At 43.7% G+C, this 13,870-nt stretch overlaps 1 protein-coding gene across 3 annotated transcripts; it reads right to left on the reverse strand.

Moving 5' to 3' along the window:
* Positions 1-770: 770 nt before the first annotated feature.
* Positions 771-13,829, reverse strand: LOC310779909 (receptor-type tyrosine-protein phosphatase eta). Of its 3 annotated transcripts, XM_083640419.1 has the most exons (12): positions 13,780-13,829; positions 13,564-13,638; positions 10,145-10,233; positions 8,455-9,196; positions 7,625-7,870; positions 6,511-6,780; positions 5,710-5,842; positions 4,060-4,202; positions 2,583-2,846; positions 2,194-2,466; positions 1,584-1,681; positions 772-1,212 (listed from the first exon to the last, which is right to left on the reverse strand). In XM_083640419.1, exons 2-12 carry the CDS (start codon positions 13,610-13,612, stop codon positions 1,144-1,146), a joined length of 2,376 nt encoding a protein of 791 aa, XP_083496545.1. In that variant the 5' UTR covers positions 13,613-13,638; positions 13,780-13,829; the 3' UTR covers positions 772-1,143. The 3 variants fall into 3 exon arrangements, with proteins under 3 accessions (XP_083496547.1, XP_083496545.1, XP_083496546.1); XM_083640421.1 differs by lacking the exon at positions 13,780-13,829 and having other exon boundaries at positions 771-1,212; positions 13,582-13,684; XM_083640420.1 differs by lacking the exon at positions 13,780-13,829 and having other exon boundaries at positions 13,564-13,710.
* Positions 13,830-13,870: the final 41 nt, after the last annotated feature.

Raw genomic sequence — 13,870 nt, forward strand, 5'->3', positions numbered from 1 at the left:
TTATCGCTGCTGTAACGATATGATATCCCTGGAATGCGCGTTTTAACGAGCCAGTTACATTTCTTTGCATTCTTAGAGATTATAGTTTTTGTTTTTTGTTCGTGTTTCTAACAATTGGCAAAGTTAGTAGTTAGTCTATGGGATAGGAATTCTGCCAGATGAGAGGCACTAGGCGCCATTTTCGACTTCATTTGGAAGAGAAAATCATCCAGAAATGAAGATTTGATTGACAGCTGCATGTCGTGATATGATTGGTTGAAATGGGGTAGAAATTTGATAGTACTGGGTGACGTCAGCAAACTGTAAATTACTGTTATCAATGAAATCTTGAAAAACGAACTTTTGATGTGAAAAAGTGTGAAAAACTAAAGAAATTAGATTGTTGTGATTTGTTTTGCATACATTATTAAATAGGTGCACTGCATACCCAGGTATTTCAACTAAAAGAAAAGAAAAGTAATTCTTGGGTTCAGCCAGTGGCGTTGGAAGTACTTTTAGGTAGGGGGTGCTGTAAGGAAGGGACTCTCGGTCCTGCCCGGCCGAAGAAAATTTTACGTTTTTTGGACTTTCATCCATATTTAGAAGAATATTTAATTTTAAATTAACATTAGGATTATACTGTTGTGATGTCATTATTCAGTATCTTCTCCTTTTCTCATTCACTTTCATGTAAGCACCTGCTCTCCCTTTAGTCGTTTTACACTACAACAGACAGCAACACAGGCATAAACACTGAATTATTATTATGGAAAACCATACCAACCATTTTTTTATTGAATGTACAAATTGTAGTCTTTAATCACTTCATTACAATCTGATCTAGAAAAGTTCACCACACTTAGTATTACTAAACACCACAATTGCAAATTCCCATAGAAGAAATTATCTTTCAAAATACTTGATAGTAGTTTAAATTTAATTAGATTATTACTTTGCAAGTTTACAACTAAGTTTACAAAACCACAGGAGACATCACAATGTTCATATACACAGAAAACCTCCACCAAGGCCCGACAAGAGAAAAAGACAAAGAACATAAGGTGTGTGTGTGTGTGTGTGTGAGAGAGAGAGAGAGGTGAGAGAGAGAGAGAGAGAGAGAGAGAGAAAGAGAGAGAGAGAGAGAGAGAGACAGAGATTATTCTTTCACTTGCAGGCCTGCCCCACCGGTTTCCAGAAGACACCTTTCAAATGTTCTTCAAAAAACTTGCACAGCTGCATCAAAACACACAAACACATAACAAATAAATAATAATCAATCCCAAATGGACAAATCCCAGTGAGCTTTTTCACAGCAGCCATTTTGTGTCTAAAAGGCAGGGTGCAACACAGGTGCAACCAAAACATGAATGAGGGCCCCAGCACTGGAACACAAATGGATTGGAAGTTGGAAACCCTAATTTATGTTTTGTATCTGTGTTTTCCCTGCCTTTTAGACACAACATGGCTGCTGTGAAAATGGTCAATTAGATGTTTGCTTTTGGTTCAGCTGTATCTGAGTCTAACATGTTAAATGCGCTCCTTTCTACCCAGGACCTTTCCCCCTGGACCCAGTGAGTGTTTGCTGAGTGTGCTGACTGACGTACCTGCTCAAACACATATTGCTGCTCTTTTTCTGTCTCGCAACTCAGAGCCGTCATTGAAGAGCACAACATGGACAGGCTGATCTGCCTCTTCTCCGGAACTGAGACAGAGAGAGAGAGAGAGATACAGAGACAGAGAGAGAGACAGAGAGAGAGAGACAGAGAAACAGAGAGAGAGAGAGACAGAGAGAGAAGGAAAGAGTGACAGACGTGTAAGGTGAAGAGGATGCTAAGGCGAGGAAAGACATTTGTCAATTGCTTAATAGACAGGGCCATTTTGTGTCAAAAAGGCAGGGTAAACACAGGTGCAAGCAAAATACTAATGAGGGTTTCCAACTTCCACGATTGGAATTTGGAAATCCTCATTAGTGTTTTGCTTGCACCTGTGTTTATTATGCCTTTTCGACACAAAATGGCCCCCATGAAAAGGGTCTATTGGATAGTATTGCCAAGTTGTCAGTCACATGAACATAGCCTACTTATAGTGACTTTCAAATCCTTTGCTGTGATTGTCTCTCTGGGGGTTGTGTTGTCCTGCCATTCAATCCCATACTCAAAGCAGGTGAAAATAAATTGAATTGGTTACATTTTAACCCAAGTGTGACGATCTCACCTGTTTGCTCTGACACGCTGGTAGGAGTGCTCAGCGGGAGACCCTCCGCCTTTGTTCGCACTTCAAAGTCATACGTGGTTCCTGCTCTCAAGGAATCAAACGTATGGCTGGTTGTGCCGTTCACTTGCTGATTCCACCGGTGCTGCCAGAACTCGGTGCGGACGGTGACGACGTACTGGGCTGTCTTGAGTGCGTTGATCGGGGCCTTCCACTCGAGAGTGATACGGCTTTGATCAAAGGATGTGATTTTAGCGTCGCGCGGTGGCGCAGGCACTAAAAGGGAAGAGAGACGTCTCACTTTTACTTCATTTGATTATTTCAAATGCCGTCTCAACAGCCTCTATAATAATGCAATCTGGAAAGACCAAAGTCAAAACAAAGTCACTTACGGGTGATAACAGAGCCGACCACCGAGGCACTCTCCAGATCCCCGTTGACAGTGTAGACGGTCACTGTGTAGTTGGCCGCGGTCTTCAGGTCCTCCAGGTGCACTTTAGTGCTGGAGCTGTACTTTGACTTTGGGGCATCATCGCCCTGTACCGCCTTGTACTCAACCCTGAAACATTGATAATTCCCCAGAGGAAGGACCCAGCTAGCATTGATGCTGCCAGCGGTTATGCCTGTAAAATTTAAATCCGTAATTGTTCCAGGAGCTACAGCCAGGAGAGAGAGAGAGAGAGAGAGAGAGAGGGCGTGGGATCAGTCAATCTATGTGTCTATACGAGGGATCAGCCGAGCAGCAACAAACCGCGTCACTGGGTGGCAATGCCAATGGAACCCTATGGAGCCCAAGTGGCGCGAGGCTTGAGTGTCTGACTCTAGCCGGCTAACTCTGTTTACATTTTAAAAACTGCGACAGTTCACACAACTTTAACACGACATGTATATATTATACATCAAACTCTTGAGCTAATTCTGCTCTCATTCAGAATGTCAAAATATAAGCGATGTGATGTATAGTTTTTGAGATATTAAAGCAGCTACGAGCAAGATTTTCGATTGTTATTAAAAAGTCTAAATTTAATATGGATGCCTCACATCTTACCTCTAATAGTAGATGAGACCAACGCAGAGTAGTCTCGCTTGAACGCCGAGTGAATCGGCCAGTGTTGTCTTGATGATTAGTCTGTCTGCGGCCGGGGCAGATCAGGAAGTGAAATGAAACGGTTTGCGGCAGCCACTTCGGCCATAACCACAAAATAACAAAATGACTTCCAAACAAACTGTTAGAATATAACGAGAGATGTTCGCAAGAGTAGCAAGCCCCTGGATGTAGCGAGCATGGCGTTCTCCTTGTTTATGGTCTGTTGCTAGGCAAAGCAAAACGGTTGAAGGCAGGCAGCTGCCGTAAACCGTTTAGTTTCACTTCCTGGTCTATCCGGCCCGCCGGAAGACAGACACAGACTCTATAATCATCAAGAGAGCAATCTCTGATTCACATGGCTTTGGTCTCAGCTACTATTATAGGTAAGATGTGATGCATCAATATTACATTTAGACTGTTTAATAACAATCGAAAATCTTGCTCGTAGCGGCTTTAACGTTTGTTTGGCACAACTCATACTATTAACTGCTGCCGGGTTATCGCATTTCTGGGTGGCCAAGTGATGTCACGCTGATTCGTCCTATAGGCGTCTGTATGTATAATTTCTGGCAAAAAATGATGTCCCATTGCTTGGTATTCAAAACACACACACACACACACACACACACACACACACACACACACACACACACACACTTCAAATAGTGGACATCACCATTCATTCCTTCACTTGACTTTGTTTTCCAGTAATCCCCTCATCAGTAGCAACTAGCAGGCACAGAGTTTTACCTACAGTTTACAGATCAATAGTCTCTAGTCACCGGTAAAGCCGTCGATGAAGACGACGTCCCCCTGCAGAGAGCCATTGGCCAGTGCTGTGACACTGAGATTCAGTTTGTTGCCCGGCTCCAGCCCGGTTACCTCCACATTCTGGTTCTGGTCCACTATCTGATTGAAGACCATGCTGTTAGGAAGAGAAACAAATGTCAGGTGAACCCCACCCGTGCATCTTCACTATGTCAACTGTTCACACATGACGGATTGCTGAAGTGACAGACATGATGGCAGCAGGGTGGCGTGGTGAGCAGGGAGAGCGCTATCTGCCCAACTGAAGTGGCCATGAGAGAGACTGTTACTACCAAGTCCAATGGTGGTGTTTTGAATGTGAACCTATTAGGGGTGTCACAATATATCGTCCCACGAAATTTCGCGATAGTAAAACGCCACGATATGTATCGTTGAGATGAAATCTCAACGATTTTTTTTCTATTTTTTTTTCAAAAAATAGACTAAGAAACGTCTTTGTTTGTTGAAGTTCAATGTGTGGAAAGTAGTTCAGTTGAACAAGTCTCTGAAGAGACACATGATAAGTTATACAGGAGAGAAACCATTCAATTGAGTTTCTGGCAAAACTGTTTACTTGACTGGAAAAACTGAAGATGCATAAAAAATAGATTAAGAAAAGTCTTGTTGTTTGAGTTTGAAGAAAAACTGAAGATGCATAATGAGAATTTATACTGCTGAGAAACCTTTTAGTTCAAAATAAATCTAAGTGACGGTGTAACTCATTCTATTTCAAGATAAGCCTTATCTCCAATCTCATGTTTTTTCTAGTTGTTATTGTAATAACAATTTCCCACAACAGCATGTTTTGTATTTGTGCATTTCAAATAAAATACTACTTTTCCAGTCATATATTGTCATTATTCAATTAAAAAAAAATATTGTTAAAATCGTATCGTATCGTATCGTTATCGTGAACCCAGTATCGTGATACGTATCGTATCGTGAACTGAGTGTATCGTGACACCCCTAGAACCTATGCTTTGATCTCTTTGTGGAGTTGTTTTGTCACCGACTGTGGGTGAAGAAGTGTCCAGAGAACGGCAATCCCACTTGAAGCATTATAATGTTTGACGTGAAGAGTGTCCAGATTTAGCATGCACAAATTAAATGCTACAAGAATAACTGGATATAGCTGAAATTCATAATATAATAACCACATTTTCTGACACCAGATTCAGAGCTTTTTTGGTTTCCATAAGCACCAAGGTAATGAAACCTATTCAAGCACATACAGTAAAGCAGTGATACTCAACTTGCGGCCCGCGGGCGCCCCCTGTGCGGCCCGCGATGGAATTGCTAGCCAGGCACTTATGTACGTACTTAACCTAACTAACTTAACCTAACTAACTATCCGGTGTGCACAACATTGTCAGACAAAACTCCGGCTGACACCCCAAAAACCTACACTGCGCTACAGAAAAATGTATATTGTTTGTTTATTAACTGGCCCCTGGCCTTCTATCATTTCACGAAAGTGGCCCCCGGGCAAAGCAAGTTGAGTATCCCTGCAGTAAAGGATCATTCAGTCAGTCAGTCAGTGAGTCAGTCAGTCAGTCAGTGAGTCAGTCAGTCAGTCAGTCAGTCAGGCTGTCTGTCTGTCTGTCTGTCAAAGTGACTGAACCTACTAATCAGTGCTGTTCTCAGTTCTCAGTGCAGTCACCCGGTAGCCTGTGGTGTTTCCCTCGGGTGGCACCCAGGAAAGCTTCAGGAAAAGGGCGGAAGTCTTAGACACTGTCAGATTGGACACCTTACCTGGCTCTGGAGAAAAGAAGAAGAAAGGAAATGGCATTTATAACAGACTGAACAACACCCTGTTTACTGTTAATCATCATGACCCCACCTGCAACAAGCAGTAAATCATTCTCCAAAAATCTCCCATTTAAAACTCAATTAAATCAAGCTCACTGCTTTCTACCCCCACACTACACCGTGGACTTCCTTTCAATTCCCTACCATTTAATGGTATGAGTATTTTCATACTATTTTTGCAACTTTTATTGATCTTTTCGTTTGGACACACCTGAATGAATGTACGGTTTTACTTTTTCATTATGTTAAAGCTATTTTGATCTAAAAGCTTATGCTTAAATGTTTTTCTACACAAATATAAATAGTGAAGTCGATGCCTCTGTATGAATTTCTTTCCAAAGCCTTTGACTTTCCATCAAGGCAAAGGGGCATCTACTTTAAATCATCTAAAATTTTAAGTGCTTATTTGCTTAACACCTTTTGGTCACTACATAATTCCATCTGTGTTATTCCATAGCTTTGGTGTCTTTTATTGTTATTCTAAAATGTGGAAAATAGCAACAAATAAAGACAAATGTGTTTGTCTAAATTTTTGACAGTGTACATGTTATTACTATAATAACAACTTTTATTAGTATACTAACACTGATTTGAGCAACAATGGCCGCTTCACTCACTGGTATATGCTGTGGCGCGGACTGGTTCTGCCCATTCGGACTCGTCTTTGACTCCTGTGATGACATCAAACGTGTAAAGTCCTCCAGGTATTAATCCGCCGACCGTTTCCTTTTCGTCCGTGCTACGAATCGGGTGCTCTCGGTCGGGTTGGGGCTTGGGGGTGACCTCGATTTGGTAGAAGTCCATGCTTCCAATTGGTCGACTCCAACTCAAGGAGACGGAGGTTTCCGTTACCGTGAGAACAGTCAGGTTGTGGACGCTCTGGGGCTCTGAAACAAAGTGATATTAAAGTCATCAGGGTTATAATATTTTGTCTATTTAACTTCTATTCACTTCAGGTCAGTGAAAGTAAATTCTATTATGGTCAATATTGGCATCATCTCTCCCACTAGTAGCATCATGAACTGTGTTTGTAGTGGCACTTCCTCCGTGAGTGATGCAGGTACCCTTTGGACCAATCAGTAACAAAGATGGATCTTGGATCATCCCTCCATGTTTCATAATAATTGGACCTGCGGTGTAACAGTCATGGCAGTTACTGGGTTTTTCCTGGCTCAGATTCAGCCTTTTTGACTGCGCACAACCGTAAAAGCATGATCGGAAAGCCTGGACTTATGAAACAATTTTAAAGTAATTCCAACGTAAAAACGTCAGACTTTAACTTTGAAATTCTCCAAAATGATAAAGTAAAAAATACTTGATTTAGTGTGTAGGCAGGGAAGCCATTTCAAGGTCCAAAGGTGGGATTTTAACTTTTGAAATGATACACTTTAAAATGATAACGCTCAAAATCAAGCTAGAACCTCCTCTATGCAGGACAAACCCTGCAGTTAAGTTTGAAATGGAGACCTTATAACCGATAACGCGTCGTTTAGGCCAATCTGCGTCATGTTTTTAAACGCCAGAACACAGTGGCCAAATCATAGGGCCAAAAAAATGCGTCATTGGGCTTACTTGGTTTTAAAGTGTTCCTGGAGAAAATTAGACAAAAAAGTGAAACCCTGTAATGCACAGATGTTTTGGTACCGAGGTCAAACAGGTTTGGCTCCTTTGACCCTTCCATCATTGTACTTGTGATGTTGCCGAGTAAGAAGTGAAGCGAGGCAAACTCACTGGTGTAGAAGATGCAAGTCTGTGGGTTGAGGTCTCTCTCGCACTTGATGGCGAACACCTGCACCTCGTAGCCGGTGCCTGCAGTCAGGTTGACGAGGTCATAGGTCAAATCGCCCTGGTTCACTGTGAGGTTGAGGCGCTTGACCTCGAACCGGTAACTGCTGATGTTACCGGGCGCCTTCGACCAGCTCAGAGTGGCGCTGTTCGAGGTCAACTGGGTCACATTGATGGTGCCATTGAAACGGTCTGCGATGGGAAATAGGATGATGATGATTGTGAGCTCATGGGATGAGGACATCCAGGACAGGTAAATAATCAAAAAGGGGGAAATAAAAACAGTGCGAATCAACATCAACTTAAATTCTATCCATTTGAAATTGCTTCTTTTCTTAGGTGATGTTAGAGAAAAGCTCATATTCTGGTGCAGTGCAGAGATACATCCCAAATGTCGCTTTTTGCACAGGTGGGGACCTCGGATTTGTGTCAGCCTTGAGTTATAATGTGAATTGCTTGAGACTTGATGCATGAAGCGAATACTTAACTTGACTTGATTTGACTTGAGTTCTGGTGACTTGACTTTGACTTGTACTTGGATGACTTGACTCAAGTCTTGACAAAAACATCTTGTGTTTCTGTAAATAATCTTGATTTTTTTCTGACTCGACTTGCTGAATTACATTTAGACTTGATAATTGACATTAATGACATGGACTTGACTTGAGACCTGTGCTTCAAAGACTTGGACTTGAGGAAAGTTGACTTGCTTTTTGTGCTGTGTGAAGTCAAAGAAGAAGCAGGGGAGAGGGAAGATGGTTTCAAAAGAGTCCTACCTTCATAGCAGATGTAGGGCAGAAGCTTCCAGCAGGCCCTCTCGATCCACGGGCCAAAGCTGAGCAGGGCCACACAAGCGTCTTCAACATACGCGTCCTCATCATCCTCATCCTTATCATCACTAGTAGAAACAGTAGGTGGCAGCGTTGTCGGCATGAAGGTTGTGGTCTGAACGGTGGTGTATCCTGTCGTGGTCTGAACGGTGGTATATCCTGTCGTGGTCTGAACTGCGGAATATCCCACCGTGGAATAGCCTGATGCTGTCTCATCTGTGTAAGATTCTGTACCGTTCTCAGTCGATTCCGTCCCGTTGTCAGTTGTGTAGGATTCCATCGTGGTCTGAATTGTGGAAGGTTGCGTGACGACGCTTCCCCCGCACCCGCACAGGCACCCGCAGATGGGGACGGAGACGGAGGAGTTTGTGCTCGAGTTTGTGCTCGAGTTTGTGCTCGGGTTTGTGCTCGGGTTTGTGCTCGGCTGCGGCGCCGGCTTGGTCACGGGCCGACCGGGGTACCAGTTCTGGAAGGTGAGGGGATCCCCGTTGGCCCAGCGGGACCAGGCCATGGCGCGGCCCGAGGTGTTGTTGACGCTTGAGGTGTTGACGCTTGAGGTGTTGAGGCTGGAGGTGTTGAGGCCGGAGGTGTACTTGCGGAGGCCGATCCAGTAGTCGGAGAAGATGAGGTTCTGGACGATTGGCCGGATGTTGTACGGAGTCAGTGTGACCAGATCTTTGTAACAGACCTGATGGGACATGAGAGGTTAGCTCAGTCAACAGTGAGATGTGGCCTTGTTGCATTTCATCATGGATGAACAATCCACTTCTCTCACGATACTCGATGCTCGATTCGATACAACCACGATAGGATGTAAATAAATAAAAGTTCAAAGACAACAAAGTGTGACTGTGCAGCATTATGTTTATTTCTGAACCACAAATCTGTCTAGCAATAATAGCACATTGGCTTGCTAGAACGTAAATAAAAAATAAAAAATGCCATTACTGTAAAATAAATAATGTAATTTAATTGTATGGAGAGCTTGTGAAATTGTGATGGACAGGCCATCTCATTTGCACCTACAGCAGATTAAAATTGAGCTAACAGTGTGAATCATTGTTCTGCCCCACAATGTGTATTTACAGCATGTGATATAGGCCTTCATAGGGTGTCTTTGTTAACCGTTAGTGTCGTTGAATTCATGTTGTTGTTTATTTTATCTCTTACAGGTCAACTATATTTCATGTGCCAAGCACAAAACCAAGGCCAACTCCCATTTCTGTTTCATTAACAGTATAATTTCTCATCTAACAGAATGGCATATGAATTTTGTTTGTTTGTGTCTCTGTGTTGTGTGTGATGTTACAGTTTTCTCTTTCAAAAGCAATAAAAAGTGAATTACAAAAAGAATGGCATACGAGCTAAAAGCATAACCTCACTACTAATAATTCCATTAAATCAATGGCTACATTTCACAATATTGACAGCAGAATGCTGTATAGGTAGGGGAAGAGTGTTGTTTACGATTCGTAAGGTTGGTCATTCATAAATTACAAATGCCATCTATTTGACAAGGCTATAACTCATTGCCCCACTACACATGAATGCGTTTCAAATCCTGACACTTGCAATAAATACCTGTACACCCATTCCAGTCTCATTTTGTTTCTGTAAATAAATCCAGTAGTCGTACCTCGCAGTGGTTCCTGGCCTCCTCCCAGGTGGTGGCATTGCTCTGCGGGAAGAACTCTTGCTCCGCTGTGCAGCACAGCAGCATCAGACCTGGGGCAGAGGCATGCAGACATTAGATCTATGCAGCACAGCAGCATCAGACCTGGGGCAGAGGCATGCAGACATTAGATCTATGCAGCACAGCAGCATCAGACCTGGGGCAGAGGCATGCAGACATTAGATCTATGCAGCACAGCAGCATCAGACCTGGGGCAGAGGCATGCAGACATTAGATCTATGCAGCACAGCAGCATCAGACCTGAGGCAGAGACATGCAGACATTAGATCTATGCAGCACAGCAGCATCAGACCTGGGGCAGAGGCACGCAGACATTAGATCTATGCAGCACAGCAGCATCAGACCTGGGGCAGAGGCACGCAGACATTAGATCTATGCAGCACAGCAGCATCAGACCTGGGGCAGAGGCACGCAGACATTAGATCTATGCAGCACGGCAGCATCAGACCTGGGGCAGAGGCATGCAGACATTAGATCTATGCAGCACGGCAGCATCAGACCTGGGGCAGAGGCATGCAGACATTAGATCTATGCAGCACAGCAGCATCAGACCTGGGGCAGAGGCACGCAGACATTAGATCTATGCAGCACAGCAGCATCAGACCTGGGGCAGAGGCATGCAGACATTAGATCTATGCAGCACAGCAGCATCAGACCTGGGGCAGAGGCATGCAGACATTAGATCTATGCAGCACAGCAGCATCAGACCTGGGGCAGAGGCATGCAGACATTAGATCTATGCAGTACAGCAGCATCAGACCTGGGGCAGAGGCATGCAGACATTAGATCTATGCAGCACAGCAGCATCAGACCTGGGGCAGAGGCATGCAGACATTAGATCTATGCAGCAGAGCAGCATCAGACCTGGGGCAGAGGCATGCAGACATTAGATCTATGCAGCACAGCAGCATCAGACCTGGGGCAGAGGCATGCAGACATTAGATCTATGCAGCACAGCAGCATCAGACCTGGGGCAGAGGCATGCAGACATTAGATCTGTGCAGCACAGCAGCATCAGACCTGGGGCAGAGGCATGCAGACATTAGATCTATGCAGCACAGCAGCATCAGACCTGGGGCAGAGGCACGCAGACATTAGATCTATGCAGCACAGCAGCATCAGACCTGGGGCAGAGGCATGCAGACATTAGATCTATGCAGCACGGCAGCATCAGACCTGGGGCAGAGGCATGCAGACATTAGATCTATGCAGCACAGCAGCATCAGACCTGGGGCAGAGGCACGCAGACATTAGATCTATGCAGCACAGCAGCATCAGACCTGGGGCAGAGGCACGCAGACATTAGATCTATGCAGCACAGCAGCATCAGACCTGGGGCAGAGGCATGCAGACATTAGATCTATGCAGCACAGCAACATCAGACCTGGGGCAGAGGCATGCAGACATTAGATCTGTGCAGCACAGCAGCATCAGACCTGGGGCAGAGGCATGCAGACATTAGATCTATGCAGCACGGCAGCATCAGACCTGGGGCAGAGGCACGCAGACATTAGATCTATGCAGCACGGCAGCATCAGACCTGGGGCAGAGGCATGCAGACATTAGATCTATGCAGCACAGCAGCATCAGACCTGGGGCAGAGGCATGCAGACATTAGATCTATGCAGCACGGCAGCATCAGACCTGGGGCAGAGGCATGCAGACATTAGATCTATGCAGCACGGCAGCATCAGACCTGGGGCAGAGGCATGCAGACATTAGATCTATGCAGCACAGCAGCATCAGACCTGGGGCAGAGGCATGCAGACATTAGATCTATGCAGCACAGCAGCATCAGACCTGGGGCAGAGGCATGCAGACATTAGGAGATCTCAGGCAAATGTCCTGGTTACAGCCAACTCCAAATGAAATGACAATCCCACAAAATGCTCAAATCAGCAGGCATATTGATTTTCTCCAGTCTTCTGTAATATAACAATTTCTACAGTTATCCAAGATAAGAGTAATTTTTCATCTCTACAGAATGTTAACATAGCCAGTGATTCCCAACCAGGGGTACGTGTACCCCTAGGGGTACTTCAGCAGCTTGCAGGGGGTACTTGGAAAGATTGGGGATTACAATGTATTTCCAAAATGGTAAAAACTGATTACTTTTTCCAATTGAAAACTGTCAGAATTGTATTAAAGAGGAGTCATTAAAATTATTTTAATAATGAGATGTGTTAGAGAGGTCATCTAAAAGTTTAATATAAGTTTAATATAACACATTTAGGAGAATTATCGACACGCATGAGTGAGGGGTACTATTGGCATGGCAAAACAGCTCAAGGGGTACATAACACAAAAAAGGTTGGGAACCACTGACATAGCCTACAGAAGATACATCTGACAAATCTGTTTAAAATCAATTTGCAAGGCCAGCAAAGAAGTGCTGGCAAACGTCAAAACGTTGAGATATTTGGCAACTTATGGATTTTGATGAAGCCATTATTCAAATTGACTGTGGGTCAAAAGATTTACATAGGGGTCAGCCGGTGGCCCATTTGATTAGGCAAAGTCTCGTTGTGCTCTCATAGGCGTTAACCCCCGAGTGCACAGTGCACATCCTCCGTAAAGATACAATAGCCTACAGTTACAGTGTATACAGTTACACTGCTGACTAGGTAACATTCACAGTGAAATGAGCAGTTCAGTCAGTTTAGTCCTGGTATCAAATTAATTGTTCAATGTCCTGAGCAATAGAGCTCAACACTCACGTGACTTTTTCATGACGCCATTGCCCCGGAGGTAAATTCCCCGTTCATTTTGTCCATAGACATTTCAAAAAATCCTTGTATAACTAGTTTTAAGGCTGGAACCAAGCCAACCCCGTGACCTACTGAATCATGAGTGACCATAAAACATTCGGTTTGAGCAAGAACAAAACATAATGGGGGACATTTTATTCGTAATAATATATAATAATAATTGTATATATACATATATATATATATAAACTATTAAGCCTTTTGTATGGTTTCCCTTAGAAAACTTTAAGTTTGCTTTAAGACTGCTAATAGTCTACTTCAGGGGTTCCCAACCTTTTTTGTGCGAAGGACAGGTAGCTAGATGGAAAGAAAAAAGTCACACACCGGTTGTCAATTTTAATATATACATGTATCTATATCTATATATTTTTTTAATAAACATAGGCTATAATATTATAGGCTGTGTGGTAGCTGAAACATAGTTTCAAGTTGACGTTTATTTGTTTGTAGTTTGTAAAAAAAAAAAAAAAATTGGCCGGGCTCACAGTCCGGTACCAAATGCGTTGCGGCCCGATACCGGTCCGCGGCCCGGTGGTTGGGGACCACTGGTCTACATGACACTGAGCTTTTACATACAAAAGACCAACTACTTACCCCAAAACATCAACATACAGACTTTATTCCGGACAGAAAAAATCCCCATATTGGCTTCCAGTGGATCCTAGACAGCTTCATGAAATTTCACCAGAGGAAAAATACGATCACAAGATAGTAGGCATTCAATTTTCTCTTCATGTGACATCGGACATATCCAAGCCAAAATATCCAGTTAAAAGCTGAACAGTCTGCCGATTTTTCAACTATACTCACCCAGGCTATGGACGCCTCCTCTGACCTGATGTGTCATTCCTCTAGAAGAAGATGACATCTCTCATGAGATGTGTCTATAATACAGTACACA

Source organism: Poromitra crassiceps (assembly GCF_964638095.1).
Source record: "Poromitra crassiceps genome assembly, chromosome: 7".
NCBI lineage: Eukaryota > Metazoa > Chordata > Actinopteri > Beryciformes > Melamphaidae > Poromitra > Poromitra crassiceps.